The following is a 24,114-nucleotide window of genomic DNA, read 5'->3' on the forward strand; positions in this document are numbered from 1 at the left end:
ATGTACTGTACAGGTCCACTTCTCTTTCCCTTCTTCAAAATCAGTCATTTTACCTCAGCATTTCATAAACCAAATCATTCAATATGTTAATTTCTATGTTAACAGAAGTAATTTTAGACTTAATTTCACTGGATTGGATTTTTGCTACCCTGGCAGACTATATGCAATCCCACTCTCTCCAGAGATACAGTGGAGATGGATTCCAGACCCAACCATTACTGAGTCCTGATTTCCTGCCTCTAGTGACTCCTTCCCGCCTGGTGCTCTGCCACAGGCCATTGGCATATTCTCCATCCTTATTCCCTGTACAGAGCATTATACAGTGCACTGTTAAAATGCTTCATCAAACGAGTTTAAAGAATAGCTCTGGAATTTTAGTGATACCCACAATTCCACATTTCAGAGTCATTCATTACCTGTATCTTTTATTGTCCACAGGCACAATGTCCATTGCTATGTAGTACTGCTGGTGTGGATCCAGACCAGTGATTTTTACTCTCATGGCAGGAAACATCCTCCTGTGAAGGGGAATAAAGTAGGAAGCCGAGCAATTAGAGGGGAAGAAGCAGCAGGAGTAAAAGCTAAGAAAGTCTCTTCTCATTAGGCACTTGAAGCACGCCAAAGTTCAGTGTCCTCTCATTCTCAAAATTAGCTTATTTTTTTTCACTTTGGGAATTATCACTATAAAATATGCTGAGGACTTATATTGCTGAAATAGCACCTCTTCTTAACTTACATTGACCTATTTGATGATTCATATACACAAAGGGCACATACAATGCCCTGCTTTATCATTGTAATTAGATGGATGATGTGTGTGAATCCACGCATGCACATTTCTTATTAGGCTATAACATTCTTGAATATACTTATACTCATGTACTTACCATACTTGAATAATTTATAATCATCTTACTCTCCAAGTAGCTTATCACAGCTGTTAGTTGCTGATCATAAAATATTTCTGATTGGCTGAGTCTATTTGAAAGTGACCACTCTAAAAATAATGTCTTAAGAAAAAAAAAGAAGGAAGGTGCTACCATTCCCAAACAAAGGGCCACCAAAGTGTTTTTTTAATGGGTAAAATGAAGAAAAATTTCTGCAAGTTCTCAGGCTGTCAACATGTGTGTCATGAGAAAGACCCTGTGGAATAGGGAGCAAATACCAAATGAATTCTAGTGGCCTCTGGGCAATACCTTGTTTCTACCACAATGGCTTGTTAAACTTGCCAAAGCAAGCGAGGTCAGGATATGGCACTTTACAACTACTCTCATAATTGAAGAGGGAGCAACCCAAAGAGGTATTGTGTTTCAAGGAGTCTAGAATAAAATTCACCATTCTTCTTTAACCATAAGAAAGAAGAAAAACATCAAGCTCTTTTTGTATGTCATTCATTTAGGAGCCAGACATAAAAAGTGCTCGGTTCAAAAATTTGGATTGCCTGAATGTTCTGTAGGGTACTTGTACACAAAATGCTACATTAAGTTTAACCATCTGGGGCCATTTAGTCGAGCTGGGCAGAGCACAGTGCTAATGAGGTCAAGGTCACAGGTTTGATCCACATACAGCCTAATTGGCTTTGCTTCATTTCACGGCCATAGACCATACTTTGGCCCCAGACAGCCATCTTGCAAATGTGCACTGGTTGTTTATATGAGGGGCTTTCTAGTCACACATTCCAACAAAAGCAACTCAAAAAGCAAATGTCCTCTGTATGAGATCAGTGACATCATAATCATATTTGGGGAAAGCATAAGAGAGACCATAGTCCTTATAACAGGGATGATGGCTAATTCTTAAATATTTTCAAAGAATATATATATAACTGTTCCTTCTTTCCCACTTTATAATTTTTCAGAAGTTTCTATTAGTATATTTAGATTTTCTCCCTCTTCCCTCGCAAGTTTAATTAGGAAGCCCTATGTGTTAGTATTATAGCGCACTAAGGAAATTTGATGGTGAGCTACTCATAATGATTAAATCTAACATTTGTTAGGCACCTTGTTCCACACTAATTCCAAAAATTTGAGAACCCTGGTTATAGATTTAAATATAGATTAGTAATTCCCTTCTTAGTAACAATGACTTAGAATTGTCCTGTATGTATAAGTGGCTGGAGAGCATCTTGCCAGAGATAGAGAGGAAGTCCTCTTACTTGCAATCTGTGATAAGAAAATGTGGTTCCTTTCAACCACCTATAGAGATTTGTTAAATTGGAAAAGATTAATTTATTTTCTGGTGACTTTAAGAAAAGGGATTAGGTGTTTTTAAACTAATTAACTGTTTTGTCAAGAACATTTTATATGACCTAAAGTAGAAAAGCTACCTTTCTGGTTTGGCTCCGTGGATAGAGCATCTGCCTGCAGACTGAAGGGTCCTAGGTTCAATTCCAGTCAAGGGCACATGCCTGGGTTGCAGGTTCGATCCCCAGTAAGGGGCTTGCAGAAGGCAGCCAATCAATGATTCTCTCTCATCATTGATGTATCTATCTCTCTCCCTCTCTGAAATATATATATGCGCGCGCGTGTGTGTGTGTGTGTGTATATATGTGTATATATATATATGTTTATGTATATATACACACGTGTGTGTGTATATATATATTAGAATATATATGAATACATATATGAATATATATATATATATATATATATATATATATAATTAGAAAAGAAAAGCTACCTGTCTCTTCCCTGTACCCAAGTTCTAAAATGAATGAGCTGGGTGCCTTTGGATAAGTCCTTTAACCCCATCCCTTATAACACAAATGAAAGGAACTAGATCATCTCCGAAGTACCCTCTGCTTCAAAACTCTATGACTATATTTTAATTCTCTTCTTAAAAATGTATCAAAAGTTGCTTTTTCTTTTTGTCAGCATTTATTACAGAATACCAAGTGAAGTCATAACACCCTAGAGAAAAAAATAATCTTTCAGATTTAAAAAGTGAGATATGTTTGGTTTTATTTTTATGACTAAATTTAGGCCAATTCTTTTGTCTTCTAAAGCCATTAATCCCTACATGCACCTCTGTCCGTGGTGCTGATTACAAAGATTATGTTGCTATATTCAAAGACTGAGAGCTTTGTAGACAACAGTCATTCTAAATAACAGGATTACAGTTTGGGTGTGAGGAGTAGATGGTAACTAAGCCCTCCTGAGCAGGAAAAAGAAAAGAGAGTCACACATAACTAACATTAACTAAGAAAATGGAAATTGAAAAGGATACTACATAGGAAGTGAAAAGGAAGAAAACAACTGTGGGAATGGGGAGGGAGGAAACAAAGTTCACAGAAGAGAAAGCGTTCTTTGCAGCACCTGAGGCAATGCAATGCAGAAACAATTAATGTAATTTCTAAACCTAAATAAAGGGGTACAACTAAAGAACAAACTGTATGTCTGTCCTGTGAATATCCACATAGATTCAGGAATCAAAGTCAATCTGTGAAGGTAGAGATATGGAAAAGAAAACACTGCAGAAGAAATCACAAAAGGAGGTCACAGAAGAGTTGTCAGTGAGGTTCTCGGATGAACTGAATTCAATGAAGTGCAGGAAACAATGGTATGATATTGAGAACAAAAATGACCAAAATACACAGATTCAATAGTAGAAAGTGAAAATCTAAGATAAAAACTGGAAAATCTTATAGACAAAAAAAAGTAATTTTCCCTCTCTCTCCAATCAAGCCTCTTGCCCAAAACTAAGAAAAAGAATAAACACTTTGTCCTTGAATTGTTCTATTTCCTTCCACGACATAACATCTCAAAATGTAGAACTGAAACCCAAGCAACAAAAAGGAAATGGTATGGAAAGTAATTATCCTTCAAAGTTGTGCCTCCTAAGAAGCATTTTAATAGTTTTATTCACTGCTAAAACTTAGAGAAAGAAAACTTAGTTCTAGAAGAGAAAGAAAATGAACAATATTTCAGGTTCGTTTTAACCTCATGTTTTTGTGGTGTTTTATTATACTGGGAGGTTTCACTATATTCATTCAAGTGAACTGGACCCAATCAAAATATTATTTTACTTTAAATGTCCATGTTCATGTAGACAGCTTTTGATCAATGAGGTGGGTCTTTTTGGTCTCCATGATGTGACTGCATAGAATGGCTTGGAAAATATGAAAGCAGCATTGTTGTTTTTATTTCAGTGAACTATCTCTATGTACTCAAGAAGTGTAGCCCAATTTATCTTTATTTAAATCATTTTCATTTTGAACCCAAGGGGCAAGGACTGCAACCATTTCTTAACAGTGCAGAGTCATAAATAGTTGAGACCATAGTTTAGAGCCAGACAGAGTTGTGTAGAATTCTGGAGCTGCCCATTATTGCCCATGTGGCTATAGTCAAGTTAATCTCTTTTGGCCTTCACACCCTCACCCATATTTGGAATTACTATATCTGACCTCATAGAATTCCTGTGAATTTTAAATAATTTAGTATACATTGAGTATCCAGCACAAATAGATAACTAACAAAACAGTGTCCTTCAAGAAAATTGAAAGATACCAATGAAGGAATAGCTTAGTGTATTTCAAGAGAAATTGTGTTTTAAAAACTTTTATTATCCTACATAAATATTTGCAAGAGTTTCCATCAGGTTGCATGAAAGTTTTGTAATACTTTCAATAAATACAATGGATCAATAGCAGGGTTCAGAAGATAAGCTAAGCCCAATTCATACCAGAACCAAAATTCTTACAAAAACATCTGGCTGCTTTAAATGCCTTAGAAGATGCAAGCTGTTGCTTGGGGAGCAAACTTGTTCTGTTGAGAACGATGGATGGTGAAGAAACATTTGCTTTGGCAATCGGTTTGGCTGTTACATACCATGGATCTCCAATATTAACTGAAACACATGTGTAGGCAGAAATGTTTGTGAGGATAGAGGTGATTTAGGTTTAGGTGGCCCTTGGAGAAAGATGGCAAAGTCACAGAAAACACAAGATCATTTCGTCAAGATGTCCAGATGCAAAAACATGAGTGCACGTGACTTTGGTTTCACCAGTGCTACCTACCACCAATAAGTGAAAGGAATAAATAGAACAGCTCCTACTTTGACCTCTGTTCTTTAAATGTGGCCATTCGAAGGAACGTGTTCTTACCTGCCCGCTTTGGTGATGATCATCTCAGTCCCAATGTCATGGAACCGCTTCCAGAGGTCAGCGCACTGCAGCTCCACCTGGATCTCCTCCATGGAAGCCATGGCAGCAGGCACGGCGCCTGCAGCACCCGGGCCCAGGTCAGCGTGCGTGTCAAAGGAGCAGGAAGTCCGCTCAGCCAGCACCTCCGAGTCTGAACCCGTGCTCTGCTCAGAATCTGCAAAACACACCATCAAGCCTTGGGTGAGAAACTGCTGGACACCCCCCAACACCCCAACCCTGAAAGATGGAGGTGGGGAGAGCGGCAGAGTGGAGAGGGGGAGAGGTGAACAAAGGGAGACTTGAAGCTGGGAAGCTCCAGAGCACAGCACTCAGGGTATTTTATTATTTTTTTTATGGTTTGTTTTTGTGATTTATGACCTTCTTTCAGGTTTCATGTTTCCAACATGACATCTGGCATTTTAGTAAGTTTTAGCAACAGCTGAAGAAAATTGGTCCACAACAGGCAATATAAAGAATACTAATGTCACCATGTTGAAGGGCTTGAAGCCAAGCTGGGGCAACAAAGTACATAAAGGCCACATTTTAATAATAGTAATAATAATAACAACAACAACAGACTCTAGCTCAAAACCTAGATTGGACTCGTGCACTTTGGGGGGGGAAGGGGAGGTTTCAATGCTAACAACGTGTTCTTGAATTCCATCCTACTTGGCATCACTGCCCATCAGTCAATTACTTTTAAACATAGCAATTTCTCCGCGCCCCCCCATCCCCATATATATCCTGGTCATCAAAAGTAATGAAACGTTCTTGGGGATCTTTAGAAGCACTTTGTCCTATATCCGAGTACATGGCCTTTCCTAAGAGTTCAATCAGGCCATTTTGGATGAGAAAGAAAAAAAAATCCGTTGTGAGGCAAGGATGTAAGCATATGGAAAAAGTTACCCAAGAAGGCGGCTGAAACAAAGGGAATAAATGAGCTCAGGAGACACCTTGATTGGTTTCTGAAGTATGGGCAGAGGAGAGGGGTGATCCAAACAGGAAGGTAGGATTGAGAGCAACCAAATAAAAAGCTGGCATGCTGGGCCAGATGGTCCTTTCCTTGTGTGTCTTCCGTACCCATAGGGGAGGAGGGGGCGGCAAGTAGACTGATGGAGAAGGCCAGTGTCAGATTTACCAGAGTATTTTCTGTAATTTTTTAACTGTTTTACTTTCAGAGCCCCAGTGCCAAGAACTGTATCTCCTAAGAATTTCCAAGCTCAGATTAGCTAGGACAATTTTCTTAGGCCAAATGATACTTCAAGCCAAACCTAAGAAACTGTTTCTCTAAGCCACCCATCTGATTGCTTCCCCTGGAAATAGGTACATACATAAAGGTTGGAAACAGCGGTGTGTTACCCTGGCACTTAACTTTGCAATGCTGTTAGAGGTTATGATCTTTTGGGCATCAGTCCTTGACACCAGCAGGGAGGGGGAAGGATGGCACAGAATGCCAGGCCACCTTGCTGCCATGTTCACTTACCTGTAGCAAGTTCTAGGCCTGGGAACAACCCTGCCCATGATGCCTTTAATTTCCATTTCTTGTAACCCTGGTGTGTTCCTCTCACAAACCCAGGCAGCATTTCGGGCAGGAATATCCCACAGCTTTGCAAAGGCCACAGGGAACAAAGTGCCACCTCCCCAGTTCCTCACCCTTCACTGCTGAAGGCATCCGGGGGCTGCAGAACTCAACCATGCTCCTAAATCACACAAAAGTCTCTGCCCATGATCTTTAGTGTATCCACAATCACTAGTCCAGTCACCATCTTTACCAAAAAAAAAATTATGACTTAGTTTTACATGGCTAAGCATATAATTTTATAGCCTGGACTTAACAGGAGCTACTAATTTTGGTCTCCTTCAAGCACAGAAAAGTGAAGCTACTTATCTAAGACGAGAGCTGCTGTGGAGTGACAAATCTCTTTCCTAGCCCGGTCCTATAAGCCTGTCAATATCAGAGCCCTTAAGTCATCACATACTCGGCCAAACAGTCATTCCAATCCTCTGAGACCTGGATTCCCAAATCCCATTTTGTTTCTGTGATTTGCCAAGGGTTCCTCACTTATCATGAACATTGTAAATTTTTCAAAAACTTCTCGGCAAGATTTTAAAAAAAATAGTCTTGTCTTACCTTTGTTATGAAATCTCCTTGCCATAAGGGCTGCTGTAATTATGAAAAAGTTGGAAATAGACATCATAAGTAGGGCCCAGCAGAAATCTTGGACATATGATTTCTCTAATGTGTGTTTAGGACAGGGGAGAGGAGGGAACGATTTCACTGCACTAAGTGCTAAATATTTAATGGTAGCCAAATTGAGGTTGGGATTGGAACGGGGACTATGGCTGGAGAGTTAGGAAATAAGAGTCTCTACTCTTAACTCACCGTGTCATCTAGAATAAAATGGGTACTCAAATGTAACATTAAATGGATGAATGGATAACCTTGGACAAATTACTTAACCACAATGGACCTATTTCCTCATCATGCCATTAGAAGGATTGAAGTGAAAACTTTTCTAATCTCTTCTACCTCTGATGACTTGAAGAATTAAGAATCTTCTCTAATGCAACTTTTAGAGGCAATCTCAGAAGCATTAAATTTAAAACTGTTGGGGCCAGATAAGTTAAATGAGGAAAAAGACTAGGGGCCCAAGTTTGCATCATCACAGGAGTTAAAGACTTGAATGGGTATTCTGTTTATAGTTTCAATCAAATCAATCAATAAGCACCTATGAGCACGTGGCCTTATATGAGGTACCATGTAGGTAATTTGAAACAGAATCCCAGACCTTGAGAAGTTTCCCAGTTAATGTTGATTAACTACGTGTTTATTGAGTGCTTACTATATGCCCAGTACTGTGCTAGATTCTGGGAAATATCGAAGTACACAATGGGGCTCCTCTTAAAGGTACTTACAGTACAAGTGGGAACTGGGCACATCCACAAATAATTAGAGACAAAGACAAATGCTGTCACACAGTTTTCCACACCTTTATATACAGTCTTCTATGTTATAGGAACCCAGAAAAGAGAGGGATCTGAGAACAGTCCTGGGGAACCCATAGTTACTAGAAAAGAAATTGGCAAGTCTATGGAGGCACAGGTCATATTTGCCCATGAAGAGGATTTCCGGACATAGTCATTTGTTTCCCTGGAAATATTTGGTGCTCCTAGATTCTCAATCCCCCACAAAATAGAACCCAAGTGACTGTTATATACAGAATATAGACCCTGGCCCACACTTGCAATAACATGAAGGTATCATGTAATTTTCCATTCTCAATTGTTCCTTACATGTCATAATTTGGAAGTAAAATTAATGTCATACTATATATATACACAGGGTATCCCCAAAAAATGTATACACACTTTAACAGCTGATAGCTCAATTTTGAAAATGAAATGTAGTTTAATAAACACTTCCTTTATAATTATTCAACGTGTGTGTATACATTTTTGGGACACTATATATATAAATTTCTAGAGTAGTTAGGGCTACTGCAATATAAGCTACCTATAATATCCTTAAAATAGTAATCTCAGAGTCAAGATCTACAGCTTAGGTAAAAATAAAGTTTACTTCTTTTTAAAATACATTTCTAAATCATAGTTATGTAAAATAGGCTAATCAGATCAATTATTTCAGCTATTAATCAGAATGTATACTTGAGTTACCTAAGTCATGAACATAAGAAATGCATAGCAGGTTATTTCAATCAAATAAGGCCTTCCATTCAGAAATATAATCAGTCCCTTGAAGATCAGAAAACACCTCTGTGTTTTCAAGTTCTTTTACTCTTGGCAATTTGTGACTTCCTGCCTTCAAAAAATAATCATTAGAAACTCATCTGAAAGACCTGGAAAGACTTCTTGGCTATCAGATGTCTCCTGTGCATAGTACTTTAACAAGGGGAATTTCAGGAAATCAGGAGCATAAATGATAACATCACACATAACTAAGGAAGTTAGAGGAGAAAACTTAGGGAACCTGCACTGAGCCAGTTACAAGTCACTGAAGAACACTGTGTGACTCATGGGGTCAAATCAACATATCCCATCGAAAAAATCCTTAAAAAAGAAATTCTAACCATCAGCTCATAGTGTTACTCACTTTCTATCTCTACCTATCTTGTGTGGATAAAATGGATACTCAGTTCCCACAGAAAGTGGGGGTTAGCTTAGAGCAAGTTCAATTCTCAATTTATGCAAAACACTAGCATTTGAAATAATTTCTTAATTTATACGTTGCACATTATCTAATATGCCCTTCCATGTGATGAGGTAGCCATGACATATATTTTATGTCCATTTTGTGAATGAGAAAATTGAGACTAAGAAAAATAGAAAACAATATGACCTAGTAGGTAGGTCCTCTCCTGAATGAATGATGTATGCTATGATAGCCCGGTGCCATTGTTGGAGATGGGTGATGGAAGACTGCTATAGTCAGATAAGAGAAGTAGATAAGAGCCCAGGCTGGTTTGGCTCAGTGGATAGAACATCGACCTGGGGACTGAAGGGTCCCAGGCTCTATTCCGGTTGGGGGCACAGGCCCAGGTTGTGGGCTTGATCCTCAGTAGGGGGCATGCAAGAAGCAGCCAATCAAGATTCTCTTTCATGATTGATGTTTCTATCTCTCCCTTTCCAAACTCTCTGAAATCAATAAAAATATATTTAGAAAAAAAAAGAGATATAGATAAGAGATGTGCATCTTACATTAGATGCACAGTGCCACTTCCATAATACTGCACCTCAGCTATCATATTTTACCCCAAGGAAGAAAATAGTTTGAAACAAAGGAGAAAGACCCCACCCATCTGATAATCAAACAATTGTGGTGTTTTTGTTTGGGGTGTTTTCCTGCCAATAACTGGGACACGACTATATTGAGTGGTAATTCCTATCTGATATTGGTAGGGCAACCATTCCTTGGTCTACTTCCTAAGCCCCAAAGTTTCTAAACCAACACTCACAGCCATCTCTAGGCTCCCCCTCACACCAGGGCAGACATCAGTAGCTTATAACCCAGGCAGTACTCTCTGTACCAGGCTCAAGTAAACTATTTCCAGAGGACCTCTGCAGTGGAAATTGGTTCTGGGACGTCAGATTTTATTAGGGAGCTTAGAGAAATCTGGTGATGAAAGTTTTCATAGAGTAATTCTAAATATGGCAGAAGCAGAGCATTTGGCATTGACCTGAGTACGGACTGAGCCCAAATTTGATACCCAGTCCAGAGTTTCAAGCGAATGAACTATAACCCAGGTTGGATTAAAATAAAATTATGATGATAGCAAACACTCAAATGATCCCATTAGATGATTAGTAATGGAATGATGTCTCTAAGCAATCCATGCCCTCCGAGTTCTATTTGGAAGAAAGGGGGAGGTAACCTGAAGCCTACAATTTTCATGCCAATAAGCCAATTAAGGAGAGTAAGAGCACATATCTGTCCACCCGACAACCAGCACCTCTCTTGGTGGTACACAGAACCAGAGGTGAGGACCCAAAGTCATCCCTGAGATCTAAGCCTTTTAAAGAGGCTTTGCAAAGAAGTGGCAGCAGTAATTTTTGTATCTATTTCTTGTTGATCAAAGGTCCAATGTCATCAAAGGTTCAGCCTTAAAGGGCTCCAGCATGCTTTGAAGGTGGAAGCAAAAAAGCAGGTTAGAAGTAGCAAGCACTACACTAGATAGTTATCTCTATCATCTCAAACAATTTTTCACAGAAAATCCTAGAAAGTAGGCATCATTGCTGCTATGGAGACACTGAGACTTGACAAGATGAAGGGGCTTTTCTCACATTACATAACTGGGAGGAGTCAGAGTGGGACCTAAATCTGGTATTAGAGGTGATGCTCTGGCCACCAGACACTGTTGCCCATTTTCAGAACCAGGCCTGAAAAGCTGTGTGCTTCCCACTCTGAACATGGCAATGCAGAACTCATGTTCAGGCTCAGTCAGAAGATAGCTCTATGGAAACTAAAACATTGTCAGTTCTTTTGGGAGAGGAGAATATTCAAACCAAGGTCATATGGGACTTTGTCTTTCTCAGTAGCATGGTAGTTACATTCATGAATCTTTTAGGTCTCATCTCAAACTTAACATTATTTAATAAGTAAGTACATTGGTAAAGGCCCTCTTTGTTGTATTTTATTTCCTATCCCCAGTACCCTCTGGGTAAACATCCAAATGTGACAGACCACTGAAGACCACAGTCAGTGTCAAGTACTCTTTTGCTTTATCCTAGACCAGTGGTCGGCAAACTCATTAGTCAACAGAGCCAAATATCAACAGTACAACGATTGAAATTTCTTTTGAGAGCAAATTTTTTAAACTTAAACTATATAGGTAGGTACATTGTTATTAACTTAATTAGGGTACTCCTAAGGCTTACGAAGAGCCACACTCAAGGGGCCAAAGAGCTGCATGTGGCTCGTGAGCCGCAGTTTGCCGACCACGGTCCTAGACCATAGCAACATAACATTAGAAGGTACAAAATAACATTGGAAGATGTCTGGACTTGGAAGAAATGTGTAATGACAGCATTGAAAGACATAAAAGGCAGCTGAAATAGTTCTTGTGCAAAATTTGGCTTATTAAGGCTTAACTCGGGTCAGAGTTCAGGACCCAAAGTTGTTGATTTTAAATGGATATGTATTCTTGAAGAGAATTCATCTGATAATAATGTATCTGAAAGCACTTTATAAATAGCAATATATCAAATTAACATATAAGGTTATATGCCAATAACCAAGTTAATCAGGAAGACCAAGAAAAAATAAGGACACCTACATGTACTGGATTTTCTAGAATGGTCCTAATTTCAAATATTTTATGTCATTCTCCCCATAAAATTAAAACTTTTTGTTGTTGTTGTTGTTAATCCTCACCCGAGGATATTTTTCCATTGATTTTTAGGGAGAGTGGAAGTGATAGGGAAAGACAGAGAGAAACATCAGTGTGAGAGAAACACATCGATTGGTTGCCTCCTGCATGAGTCCTGACCAGGGCCCGGGTCGGGGAGGAGCCTGCATCCATGGTACATGCCCTTGACCAGAATTGAACCCAGGACCCTTTGTTCCACAGGCCAATGCTCTACCACTGAGCCAAATCAGCTAGAGCTAAAATTCTTGAGACCAACTTTTGGTTCAGAAAATATCCCTGGTGAAAGCACAGACAATGCATAAATGGAATAATCAACAATTGGTCTCAAGCCATATGGCAATATTCAATCTAAATACCTCTTGCATCAGAGATCCTCCAAAAGTTGATCCTGATTAGGTGGTCTTCAAAATTTGCCAGTCAATGTTAGGCCAGCAGCTGTCAACATAGGCCCCTCCTGAGGCTCTTGGCATTTTTTTTTCTGGGAGAAGTGACACATTCACTCATCCCCAAGCCAGCGCTTGTTTGCTCTTTGCAACCACAACTACTTGCAACCTCCCAACACCGCCACTGACAGACGTGTGCCACATTGGTTGGTTTTTAAATGTCCATGAAGTGAAAGGAAGCCTTCCCCCAAAAGCCCTAGAAGAACTTGCCTTATACCTTGTTAGGATATTCTCACTATGCACCGATAAATAAACAAGTTCATGCTAATAATCTAAAAGTGAAGAACTAAGCCGCCAACTTCTAAGCAACAAGTGTAATTTAACGATGACTTCTGGAGACAGTCCCCTTTGGAGGTGGCAATTACAAACATGTAAGTAGGACATTTGAGTACAGCCAGGAATATGCAATGCCTTTCAAATTATGCTTGGGAGACCACCAGCTACTCAAGGTTTAAAATCCACCCAACCTGACTGAACAAAAAAGAGAGAAAGAACTCATGGACACGGAAAACAGTGTGGTAAGTGCAGAGGGGAAAGTGAGAGATGGAAGAGGATAGATGGAGGATAAACGGTGAGGGGAAAGTAATAATAATAAAATTAAATCCACCCAACCTATCAAGCCAAACCTAGAGAAATCACTCAGGAGACAGGACAGGTCAATAAATAAGCTAATAAAGTTAAAATAGTCAAAATCCAGCCCGGCACATAGCATGTTGAGAACCGAGTTCTAAAGCTCACCTCCTCTTTTTTCAACTGTCTAATCTTGAACAAGTCACCTAACCTTTTTAAGCCTTAGTTTTATCATTTGTAAAATAAGGAAATTATTTTTTCCACTTTGTGAAATTTTTATGAATCACTAACAAAGTGTGTCCATGTAAATATTTATCAATAGTAAAAGGAATATATAAATGCTAATTTCCATGTATTATTACCTAAGAACAGTATTAATCAAATGCTATGGGAAAAGCACCTCTTTGAGTCCAGAGGTCTTTTCTGGGCCTAATGAAGAGATGTCTGCAAGATGAAAAGGCAGAGCTGGCGAAAGGAGAAGGATCTTCCAGGAAAAGGGAAATTTATGGCAAAGGCATGGCAGTAAAGTCTAGCAGATTAGAGAACAGCAAGTATTTCAGACACACCTGTGTTATTCCTCTTGTATCCTCAGCACCTGTGACAAGGTCTGTTACCTATTATGCACTCAATAAAATGTGGTTTTAGTTGAATGAATGAATGAAAATGAATGAATGAATTGCTGTATATGTAACCAAGTAAGAGAAGAGGTGTGTCCAGAGAAGGGCTGGGAGGAAGGGTAAGCTGAGCCAGACGTAGAACCTGGAATGCTAGTCTTCTGATCTTCTTTAGGAGACCAGTATATCCCTAATAACAAGGTGTCTTCATTGAATGCCATGTTCCCAGTGAAATCTCAGAAATGTCATCTCCACACACAATCTGAACTATTAGAAACTAGGTTTTCCTTCCACAACTATGAGTTGTGTTAAAACTTTCAGGGGCATCAAATGAGTTCAGTGGCATCAAATCTTTCAGGAGTAGGAGTCAAGGTCAGCCATCTAGAAAATTCTCAGATAGTAACTCAGATAGGTGCCTGTGGTCCTGAGGATAAAACAGGGGAAGTAGGTGCCTGTGGTCCTGAGGATAAAATAGGGGAAGGAACAAGCTCTTTCCCCAAGTGCTGGAGCTAGAGAAGCTGTTGGGCGTGGCAGGAAGGACAGCGGAGATGTCCTCCCCTCTGAGAACAGAATGACTCTTGCACAGACAACTGCTGCACCCTCTATACCCTTGGTGTTCCTACTCCCTGCAGTGAAGTGGGATTTCCCGAGAAGCCACCAGGAAGGGGAAAGATCACAGTCCTCTAGAATCACACACACTCAGCCATGACCTTGGGCAAGCAATTTAACCTGAGACAATCTCCTCATCAAAACAGTAGAAATGCTGATGCCTCACACATAGTAGAAGTATTTTAAATGTTAGTTTCTTCCATCATTTGGCAAAGGAGGTGACCACAAGGGTTAGATCTTTCCTGGTCATTTCTCTGACCATATCTGAGAGGGAAAAAGAAGGTTTGTGTTCTTTCAAGCAGAGAAAAGCAAATCCTAATAAAGAAAAATTTTAATGTAGAACAGGAAGCGATCAGTCGCTTGGTGAAGGAAAGATTCCAGGGCCCCAAGCAAAAACTATCAAAATTAAATGGTGCTAGAAAGAGAAATTTCAGAAAGGCAGGAGGTAAAGCAAAGAAACAGCAAACATGCAGCTGAGAGAGCCTGTTTCTGTGTGGGTCTACTTCAGTGGGTCTACTTCTCCTGGCCCAAGTTGACAGCCACACTATCTGAAAAGGAAAGTGACTAGAATCTGAAAGAAGCGAGAATAGGGTGGTCCGTTGAAAAGTTATATATGTTGGATCTTCAGTAAGGAAATAGGGCCTTGAACAGAGAAGCAGAGAGATCAACCTTAGCAGAAGCAGCAGCCCTAGACTCCATGAGAGGTGGGAATACAGAAAGACAGCTGGGAGACCGCAGGGTCCCCGGACTCCAAATTGGCAACCTTGTCAAGAGCATTCACCCTATGGCTCGGGATGAGAAAAGTACAGTGAGGAGGCAGAAAAGGCCTAGTGCCTAAGGGGGTCTCCAAAGTAATGAGGGTGAGGCTGACCGAGACCTGGGCATTATAACCCTATTTGACAAGTGAGATCATTGAGACTTAGCCAAGGTAACAAGCGTGCCCAGCAACACCCACCCAGAAGCATCAGAGAGAAGAAAAGAACCATGGTCTTATTCCAAGGCTTGAACTCACCCCACACTACCTTCAGAAACTCTAAAATCAAATGCTTTGACAACAGAAAGGGATCCACTTTGGGGGCACGAGGCGAGCATTGAGAATAAAACAAATACCCTGGATTGATTGTATTCGTAGCAGTGTCTTTATATTTACATCTCACCAACCCCAGTTTGGGATGCCTACAAAACTTAGAATCCCACCCTCACATCCCATGTCATAGGCGCCCCCCCCACCCCACCCCCCACCCCCCAGCAAAAGCCTATCTTTCGAGTCTCTCCTGTCTCCTTTTTTCCTCTAAAGCCCTTCCCAGGAGAGTAAAGGAAGCTAACCCCAGGGCAGATTTTTGGTGATGGCCAAAAAGAGGAGGGTGGAGTGAGGTAAGGAAGTGCCTAACCCTGTCTTCTGTGTACTAAAGACTGATTTGGGAATCCCAAAGTCAACATACTATTCCTACCTCCATTCCTGACTCCTTGAGTCATCTTGATCAGCTCACTTCATTCCACTCATTCCTCATCCACCGCCTTGGCCATACAAAGCACGCCTCTCTTTTTTCCCAGGCCTACCTACCTTGAAGGGTCAGAATGACCATTGAAGAGACAGTGTCCTCCAAGTGTGCCAGCAATTCAGAAACTGACCACTTCTAAAATAGCTGAAGTGTGGCTGGGTGTCCATTGCCTTCTGAAGGAGCAGTGGTGTTGCCGAAGCAGCAGGATCTCCTTGCCAAAGCGGCTCCTGCCTGCCTCCCCATAAGCCTCTGCACTGCCTGTCCCTGTCCCTGTCCCAGCCCAGGAAGACTTCAAGCCCAGGGGCTGTGGCATTTAAGTGCTGTCAGAGTTCCCACTCCGGTCCCTGTAGTGGTGCCAGTTCAGCATCTGTCATGATGACCCAGCCTGAACTGTATTTAGAAACTTCGGACATGGCACCATGTCCCAGCCCATCTCAGAGTGACAGGAGATTTCCTGAGCACCTGGGCTTGTGATTCAAATGCTCCTCCCCCCCTCCCCCCAGGGAATGGGGGTCACAATGACTTTCCTAATGGTCTGTTTTCTTCTCGGGAAGGTACCTATCTGACGTAGACCTCTCTCAGAGTCAGTCTCCATCAATGCCATTCTATGATATTTGAAAAAGCCATGCTTTCTGTAAATCTTGCAAGACATGGTGGAATCAGTAGAAAATAATGGGGAAAGTCCACCAGAAAGTGGGTTTAGTGTTCTCTGTTCATGGACTATTCTTAAAAAGATCAGTTTCCCTGGAATTATATCCTGGGAGTTCAGAATCTACCAGAATTTGCCAGTAAACAGGGAGAGCCTGCCTGTGACTCTTGGCTTCTAGTGGGACAGTGAAAAATAATTGGCTTCATCTTGGCAGCCTCTGTGCCAGCCTTGAAAATAGCCTACTGGAATCCAAAAAAAAAAAAAATTGTGATTCCTGGTTAGTGATAAAAATAAAAAAATAAAAATCTCACTCATTTACATTTTCATGTAACCTCCACCTGGCAGGCAGACTGATAACTGCACGACACTCAATGAGTGGGCTCCCAGTTTTGAGGGTCACTGCACACACAGTGGTCTAGATCCCCCACTCTCAGCCCCAGTGTTCCTGATCAGAGTTCCATGGATTTACCCCGTCATATAAAAGACATCAGTGTTTGGCTTCTCCCCGTTTCTGGGCAAGGACCCAACATTCAGAGAATGTGGTTTTAGGATCATGGCATCTAATCCATTCAAGGATTATTTTCTCCCCTACTGCTCAGATGGGTGTGTTAATCATCGCCTCCCTTTGTTCTGTAATAAATTCAGCCCCACTAATTCCAAACCTCTATGCATCACTGAAGTTTAAAGATGGCGTTTTGACAGGTCAGATATTTAGAATCAATAGACCACCAACCAGTCAAAAATCTTAAGTAGTTTTAAGAACATGTGGAAGTAATTTTTTCCAAAAATTCACAAGTCTGGAGGATGAAATCTTATTGATGGCGTGTGGGCTGTTGTATATATTAAAGTATTACTTTATATGCCACACTCTACATGTAATCAAAATGGACTTAACAATAAAGGCAGATTTTCCTTATTATACCAAATATTGCTCATGTTATCAGATACAAATACAGTGGAGTACACATTATATAGCATCTTTAAAAGAACCAGTAAAAGACTAAGAAAAATTACAAGTGAATGTACGATGACTACATATGTAAATGTAAATGTTATAGGCTAGGGAATTTCATAGACCTCAGAATATTTTGTAATAGAACATTTTCCATTGCAGTCATCTCACCTGCATGCAATGAACCTTTTTGTAAAGAAAAAAGTTATTCCATAAAATTTTCATTTCCCATTTTTTAAATGAAGAGTTTATGCATCCAAAGTCAATGGATGGGCTTTGGGAGTTTGTAAGTGACCTAATATCTTAAGTCACGTTTGTAAGAGCTTGCATTTTTCTGGGAAGAGGAGGGTATTAATGGGATTCACAAAGGAATCTAAGACCTGAAAAAGAAGACTGCTGGCAGCCTAGGTTTTCCTCACGTGGCACAAACGTCCACTTGCCAAGCTCTCTTCTGTCATATAAAGCCTTTCCCCTCAGCCAGATATTTCCAATGGGAGAGAGATCCCAAAGAATACGACAGAATATAGAGTTGCAGTTTAATAAAAATCTATCCTTTGTCTCTTTTACGGAGACAGAGTGGTTGTGTTTCTCTGTGAGTGTGAAATGGCCCTGTGGGACTGCCCCAACTTCCTCTGTGTGCTTCCAAGTCCCTTTTTACCTTTATTTTAACCACATATATATGTATGTATAGATGGGTTTGTTTCTTACTATACGCCATATCATTTTGGGAAGTAGGGAATTAATAATGGCTATTAATTATTAATATATAACAATTAATAGAGGTTATCTTTATGTGAATGAAAATGAGACTGCATTAAGTAAACTCTTCCAGACTCTCCTCCTCCATCCCCCTGCCTCTCAGAAAAACTTCTGTGGCACAGGAACCGGGGCTCCCAGGCTGTTTCTCCCCACATGTGCCACAGCCACGGCCTGTTGGCTGTTGGGGGACATACAATTCAGGCCCTTCACCTGGGATGTAGTCTCATCCCTGGTCCCCACACCTCAAAAAAAGTCCTCCTCTCCCCATCCCTGCCCCAGGGCCTCCAGGACAGCTCCCCAGGGAAAGCTGGGTACAGTGAGAAGGTGACGCTGCCCCTGCCTGCTGCCCAGTGCCCGCAGCAAGACTGCCAAGACTTTCCTAAAGGCCATGGCCACTGAGCTGCCGGAGAGAACACCTTGGTGAGCTCAGTTTGTTTGCTCCCAAGATCCTCCCTGTCCTCACAGTCTATTTTTACCACACTGTGACGCTGAAGACTGTACTGTCAAAATAATTAGAGTAAACTCTCCATTCTCTATCATTCTATGGGGAAAGGAACCCTGGATTCAGAATCACAAAGTAGGAGGAGTTTGAGCCTTGGTGCTGACCTTGAGGAAGCCTTTTCATCCAGCTGAGTCCCAGTTGACACATCTGTGGAAAGCAGTTAAGGAATCCAACTGCTTACCCAACTCAGTGAGTCTTCAGCAGGGTGAAATTATGGAGATGAAAGCACTTGGAAAACTGTGAGTGCCTTAGAAATGTACGTTATCAGCACTACATTTAATCATCTACCCACAGAGAGTTCTCCCGGGGCTGTAAACATCACGCTAAACCCGAGCTCACTTCACAGCACCCCTTAAAGACAGGAAACGGAGACTCAGGAGCAAAGCGGTGAAGTGGTGAAGTGAGAAGACCTGCTTTCTGGGCCTGAAGTCTCTTCTCTTCGTTCATCTACGCCTCCCCATGCTGCTCACTTCATTTACTGATTGTCCCGAAGATGAAGGTTATAATCCCTGGCTCCCATGAGGCAAAGATCCAGTCAAAATAGTCACCCAGCATCTTGTCCCATGACCTATGACTCCGCTTGGATGTGACCAAGGTCACGGGTGCACTGGGAACTAGCACCTAGGTCTGCTGACCAACTGGATGCCATCCTATCGTTGCTGCCATGGCCTCAGAACCGTAGCACCTTCCCTGCCCCCAGTTACAACCTGTGGCACAAAGATCCTGAATTATCAATGAGAAATTACAGGACAATGAGGGTCTCGCCCATGATAAGTGAATTTTACTGCATTCTGATTCTCTGTTAATCAAATTATGTAGCATCTTTTCACTGATGAAGCAAAACAGCCCATCCCCTAATGGGGCAGGCAGGTTCATTCTTCAAATGGCCATATTTCAGTCCACTCCAGATCTGTCCCATCACAAATCCCTCAACATGGAGGTTACTAGGCTGTAGGATAGTGATTGTAGCCAAAGGATAGTGATTGTAGCCAAATCACTTTAATCATAACCAGTGACGGGAGGCTCTGATCAGTTTGATGGCAAAGTGCTATGCGCATAGCCCCTGAGAATCCCTGGCCTCTGCTCCCTACATGTGAAATAAAGGCCAGTCCCAGTGAAACCTCCAGTTTTCTACCAAGTTATTCAGTTTCTCCAGGGTCCAACGTTCCTGTCCCTTCTCTCTCCATGTACCTCTTCAACCATGCTTACAACTTTCTTTAAATTCTACAAGGACAGGCTAATGAAGAATGTTGCTGTTGATTCTCGTTTGTTAAAAGGACCTTCTGAAGCAGACTGCTCCTTGCCTCAGAGGAAGTGACTTGCCCTGCTTTCCCAGAGACCCTCCCCTGGTTTGGGGCGGGGATTACACATCTGGATTCAGTTCTCACAAAACTGCTGTCCCTGGAGATAGATGTTCTGCTAACTCGGCCTTTAGAAGAAAGAATGTGGCGTGTTTCTTGTCATGCTCCTAAACCAAACTACCTGTGAAGGGCTTCCTTTGTGCCATTATTTACAATTTAATTAGAAGCCAATATGGTCCAAGATAAAATACATCCTCTTAGGCAAGAATGGTGAGTGAGTTTTAACATATATGTCAACTCTGGTCATTGGATGGTGGCAGTTGAGAGCACAAAATTAGAGTATGAAGACTGATCCAAGCTTAGAGAGGAGAGTATGGGATTGATTAGTGATGTCTGCCATGGGCACAGGATGAGGGGATACCACCCCACATGTTATATACTCACTATCTTACTCTTTCCAAGTTTTGTACTAAAATGCTGCCATGCATTAATAGCCACGCCATCCCTCTTACCTGTTTTAAGGTGACAAAAACTATTGTGTCGTTGTTTATATTTTGTGTCATTCTTTTCAGGTGGGGCAGGTTTTCCAGAGGCAGCAGGCGGGCCACTGATCTCTGTCCTGTAGCAATAGGTCACCATGTTAGCGAACTTCCTCTGCTCTGACACGTCTGTGGATCTAATGGAGAACTAATGTCTTCATCAGTATCTGTGCTATTTCACACTTCATTTCCTTCCTCCACTCTTGGATGAAAACCATCCGGTCCTGGTGATTTACTTCATGGGAGTTTCTTTCAAGTTAGTTCCTTTCTCTAGCATGCCACGCAAGCATTTCCAGGGCTCCAGCTGGGGAGCACCCAGCCTTGAAACACCAGTGTGCTATCAAGTCATTCAAGAAAGCAAAAGGCCTTGGCAGGGACCTGGTGGGGAGGCCCTCAGCTGAGGCCTTTAAGTCTGAGCACAACAGAAGCAGGTGCTATCTTCTCTGCCTCTCCTTCCTCGAAGTCTAGAATGTCCAAGTTCCAGCTTTCAGAAGGGTAACAAAATAATGGGGAAGAAGTTTAATCTCCCAACAGTAGGAGGCACTGTCCCAGTTGATGTGGTATTCTAAATTCTTAGCCGAGTCCTCCATTGAGTTCTGTGCTGTGCCACACACAGGCCGTTGCTAAGGAGCAAGTGCACAGAATGAGAAGCAGGGACGTGTCGCTGCTAAGGAACAGCAGTGAGCTGTGCTGGTCTGCTTCTCCCTGCTGGAGAAAGGCCCTGGAGGGGTTTTCACTCACAATAACATCAGTCTTGGCTCCTAGCCCGGGGCAGGAGACATGTGGAATCCCAGGCCCTGGTCCTCCCTGTGCCTGGCAGGTTCTCCAAATGGCTTCTGAGCTCTTCTTGGCTGTCATTAAAGTTCACCTGCTGCAGCCACAGGGGCCATTTGTGCTTCACCTCATGGCCTTGGTTGCAAAACCTCATTGTTCCTGACCCCGAGGTGGGGGTTGGCGGGGGATGGAGGGGGTGAGACCTGAAGGGCACCATTGATCTGCTCCCATCCCTGCCAGTTTGCAGCACTCACTCCGAAGGTCACCAGTCTGATGTCCCCTGTCCCTACACCCACCTCACTGCTTCTCCAGACCGATGGCCCCTACAGAGTTCTCTCGCCTTTGCCATCCCTACCACAGATGTGAGAGGACCCTGTCCCACCCTGTTACGGATAGGAATGTGACTCTAGCAGTGCCTTCAGCTTACAGGAATGTAGCGCTGGAGTGGAAGATGATGTGAGTGTACAGCAAGCAGTGTAATTTTAAAAATAATTTCTGTGCTTAAAGCCAACCATGTCTTCAGATTGAGACCAAGACTCTGCATTCTCAATTATTTTCAGAGTGAGTTTTCTCCCTACCCAAGGCCCTCACTGAGAGGCAACAGTGTTAGACCCACTCTTCCTATAAGACTTTTTACAATCCTGGAGCCAACCATCAGTTCCAGGTGTTTAATCCCTCCATCTCCTGGGTAACCTGCCCTAACATAACTTTAAACACCCACCAATGTCCAGACTGGGCATTTTCGTGAAGTATTGCTGAACTTCCCCAGTGGACTAGCCAAAGGAGGCTCAGCAAAAGAATTAGAGCTACTCTTTGCTCTGGGAAACCTGACAAAGACTTTTTTCTGGGCTAAGAACCTTCACTAGAGCCCATAAAAGACAGAAGTCAAGTACTTCTTTCACTTGAAATTCTGATGTCTCAGAAACCAAGTGCAGGAAACCACCAAGAAAAAGCCCTCAGCACTTGAAGGAATGGTGCATCCTATATTTAGATCTAAGCTCAGCTCAGGCCTCTTAAAGCAGTGTAGAAATTGAGAAAGCAGCCATGAAAGGAGGCTGGAGAAAAGGAGGGTATTTTTAAAAAATATATAGACCCAAATTCTGACCTTTTTCTATATTGCCATGGACTTGTTTCTGGCCTGGGGACAGCTGAGGATATTCTCTATAAGACTTCATTTTGTGGTAAAATTCATTAAGGCCACTGATTCTAATTATAAAACACATTTTAAAATGCACTTTCATTATTTCACAGTTCACATAATAAGATTTCAGATGGGAATGGAAAAATACATGAGAAAGGCTGTGTGCTTATAATATGTATAATGTTACATATATGGGAACTATATCTGAAACCCATGTCCTCCTAACCCAGCACTAATATTTGACACACGGTGTTTCAAGTTTCTTTTCTTTCTTTTTTCTTTCTTCCTTTCCTTCTTTCTTTTCAAGTTTATTGGTCTTGATGCTCAAGAAAGTCAACAATTTTCCTCTTTACTGCATGAAAATATTTAGTGAGTATTTTCTTGCTCTCCCCCCATACAAAGGTAGATAATATTTCAGTAGAGTTGATTTCATCCCAAATAAACATTCTAAAATAAACAGGGCCAAAGAGTCGTCCTTATTTAGAATGGGAGCAGACTTCACATAAATACTGTAAGCTGTCTATAGTCGCCCTTGCCCACCCTTCTAAGCTCTCATAACCAGGAAGCCCAAATAAAGCCCAGTGTCCTTTCCCTCAAGAACTGTCACATGACAGCCAGGCGATGACAGAGAAATACTGATCTTCATGGGGACACAAGGAAAAGCCTCAGTCTGATCAGCTACTTTCCAGTATAGGGTCAAAGCCTTCTTTCTCTGCAGCCTGCAATCAAATCAAACTCTAATCTGAAGACTAAATGTCACAAATCAACAGACTCAGATGGATCTTTGGGGACCAGAGAAAGCTAAGGAGTTCCCCTACTTGGCTTGCCAAGGCAAGGATCAAAGGGAGCTTGGAGTGGGTGCAATATCACAGCCCTGGAACAGAGGTCAGGTATGTGGCCTTTTCCCGGCTTCCAATGATATTGAATACAACAGATAAATTAAGATCAAGGCGCACGGCAGTTCTAAAAGCACCAGTCTGTCCCCAGCAGATCCCAGGGGAGAGCCGTCATCCACCACGAGACAGATCTTGTCGTCACTTGGAGGAACGCCTGTTAACATGGGATGGATTACACGCAACAATGTCTAATCCAAAACCCTACAACCTGCTCACGGAAGGGAACAAACTCATCGAGAGCATTCACCCGGCCAAGGAAGAGACCCTAATGCAGCACAGGACAAAGTCGACAAAACTCACTGAGCCCCGGCTCCTGATGAAGCATATGTACACAGAGAGGTGATTACCCAAAATAGCAAGAGAGCTCAAGTGCTTACGGGAAAATCCAACCCCTTAACCTAAGGCGAGCTTGGCCTACCAAATTCAGACAGGAAATATTTCTGGGCTTAATAACTCAAACCAATATTCATTTCAGGTTGGGGGATTTCCTTAATCCAACTGTTGGTTTTTACAAGTGATGCTCACGAACATCCCAGTTGGAAGTACCACATGATCCAACGGGTCCAGTACAGCCTTCAAGCTCCACCAGCACCTTCCCCTGCCCCTCCCATTAAGAGAACAGAATTCCAACACCTCATTGGCTGGAAGAATTACTCAAAACCAAGCTGCAGGCATCATCAGGCCCAAGAGGAAGGCCCAATAAAACATCAAGTCAGAAGAAGGAAGTCTTTCCAGAAGAGGTCTTCATAGGCAGCACAGAAGTCGCCAACATGGTGCCATTTTAGTGTTGCCAGGAAGACTGCTCTTGCCCTAAGTTTGCCTACAACTCCACATTG

The 24,114-nt window shown here is 41.8% G+C and overlaps 1 protein-coding gene across 4 annotated transcripts in view; it reads right to left on the minus strand.

The window, feature by feature from the left end:
- Positions 1 to 24,114, minus strand: part of TBX15 (T-box 15) — a 90,889-nt gene that overhangs the window by 38,305 nt on the left and 28,470 nt on the right. For 3 of the 4 annotated variants that reach the window (XM_023761232.1, XM_014463241.2, XM_006097465.3), the window contains exons 2-3: positions 5,105 to 5,318; positions 417 to 518 (exon numbers count right to left, since the gene is read on the minus strand). In XM_023761232.1, the coding sequence (XP_023617000.1) occupies positions 417 to 518; positions 5,105 to 5,318 (316 nt within the window). Of the gene's footprint in view, positions 1 to 416; positions 519 to 5,104; positions 5,319 to 15,827; positions 15,995 to 24,114 lie in introns of those variants that run through there. The other variant, XM_014463242.2, reaches the window with a different exon arrangement.

This window comes from Myotis lucifugus, unplaced genomic scaffold (assembly GCF_000147115.1).
Source record: "Myotis lucifugus unplaced genomic scaffold, Myoluc2.0 scaffold_203, whole genome shotgun sequence".
In the NCBI taxonomy this organism is placed as follows: Eukaryota; Metazoa; Chordata; class Mammalia; order Chiroptera; family Vespertilionidae; genus Myotis; species Myotis lucifugus.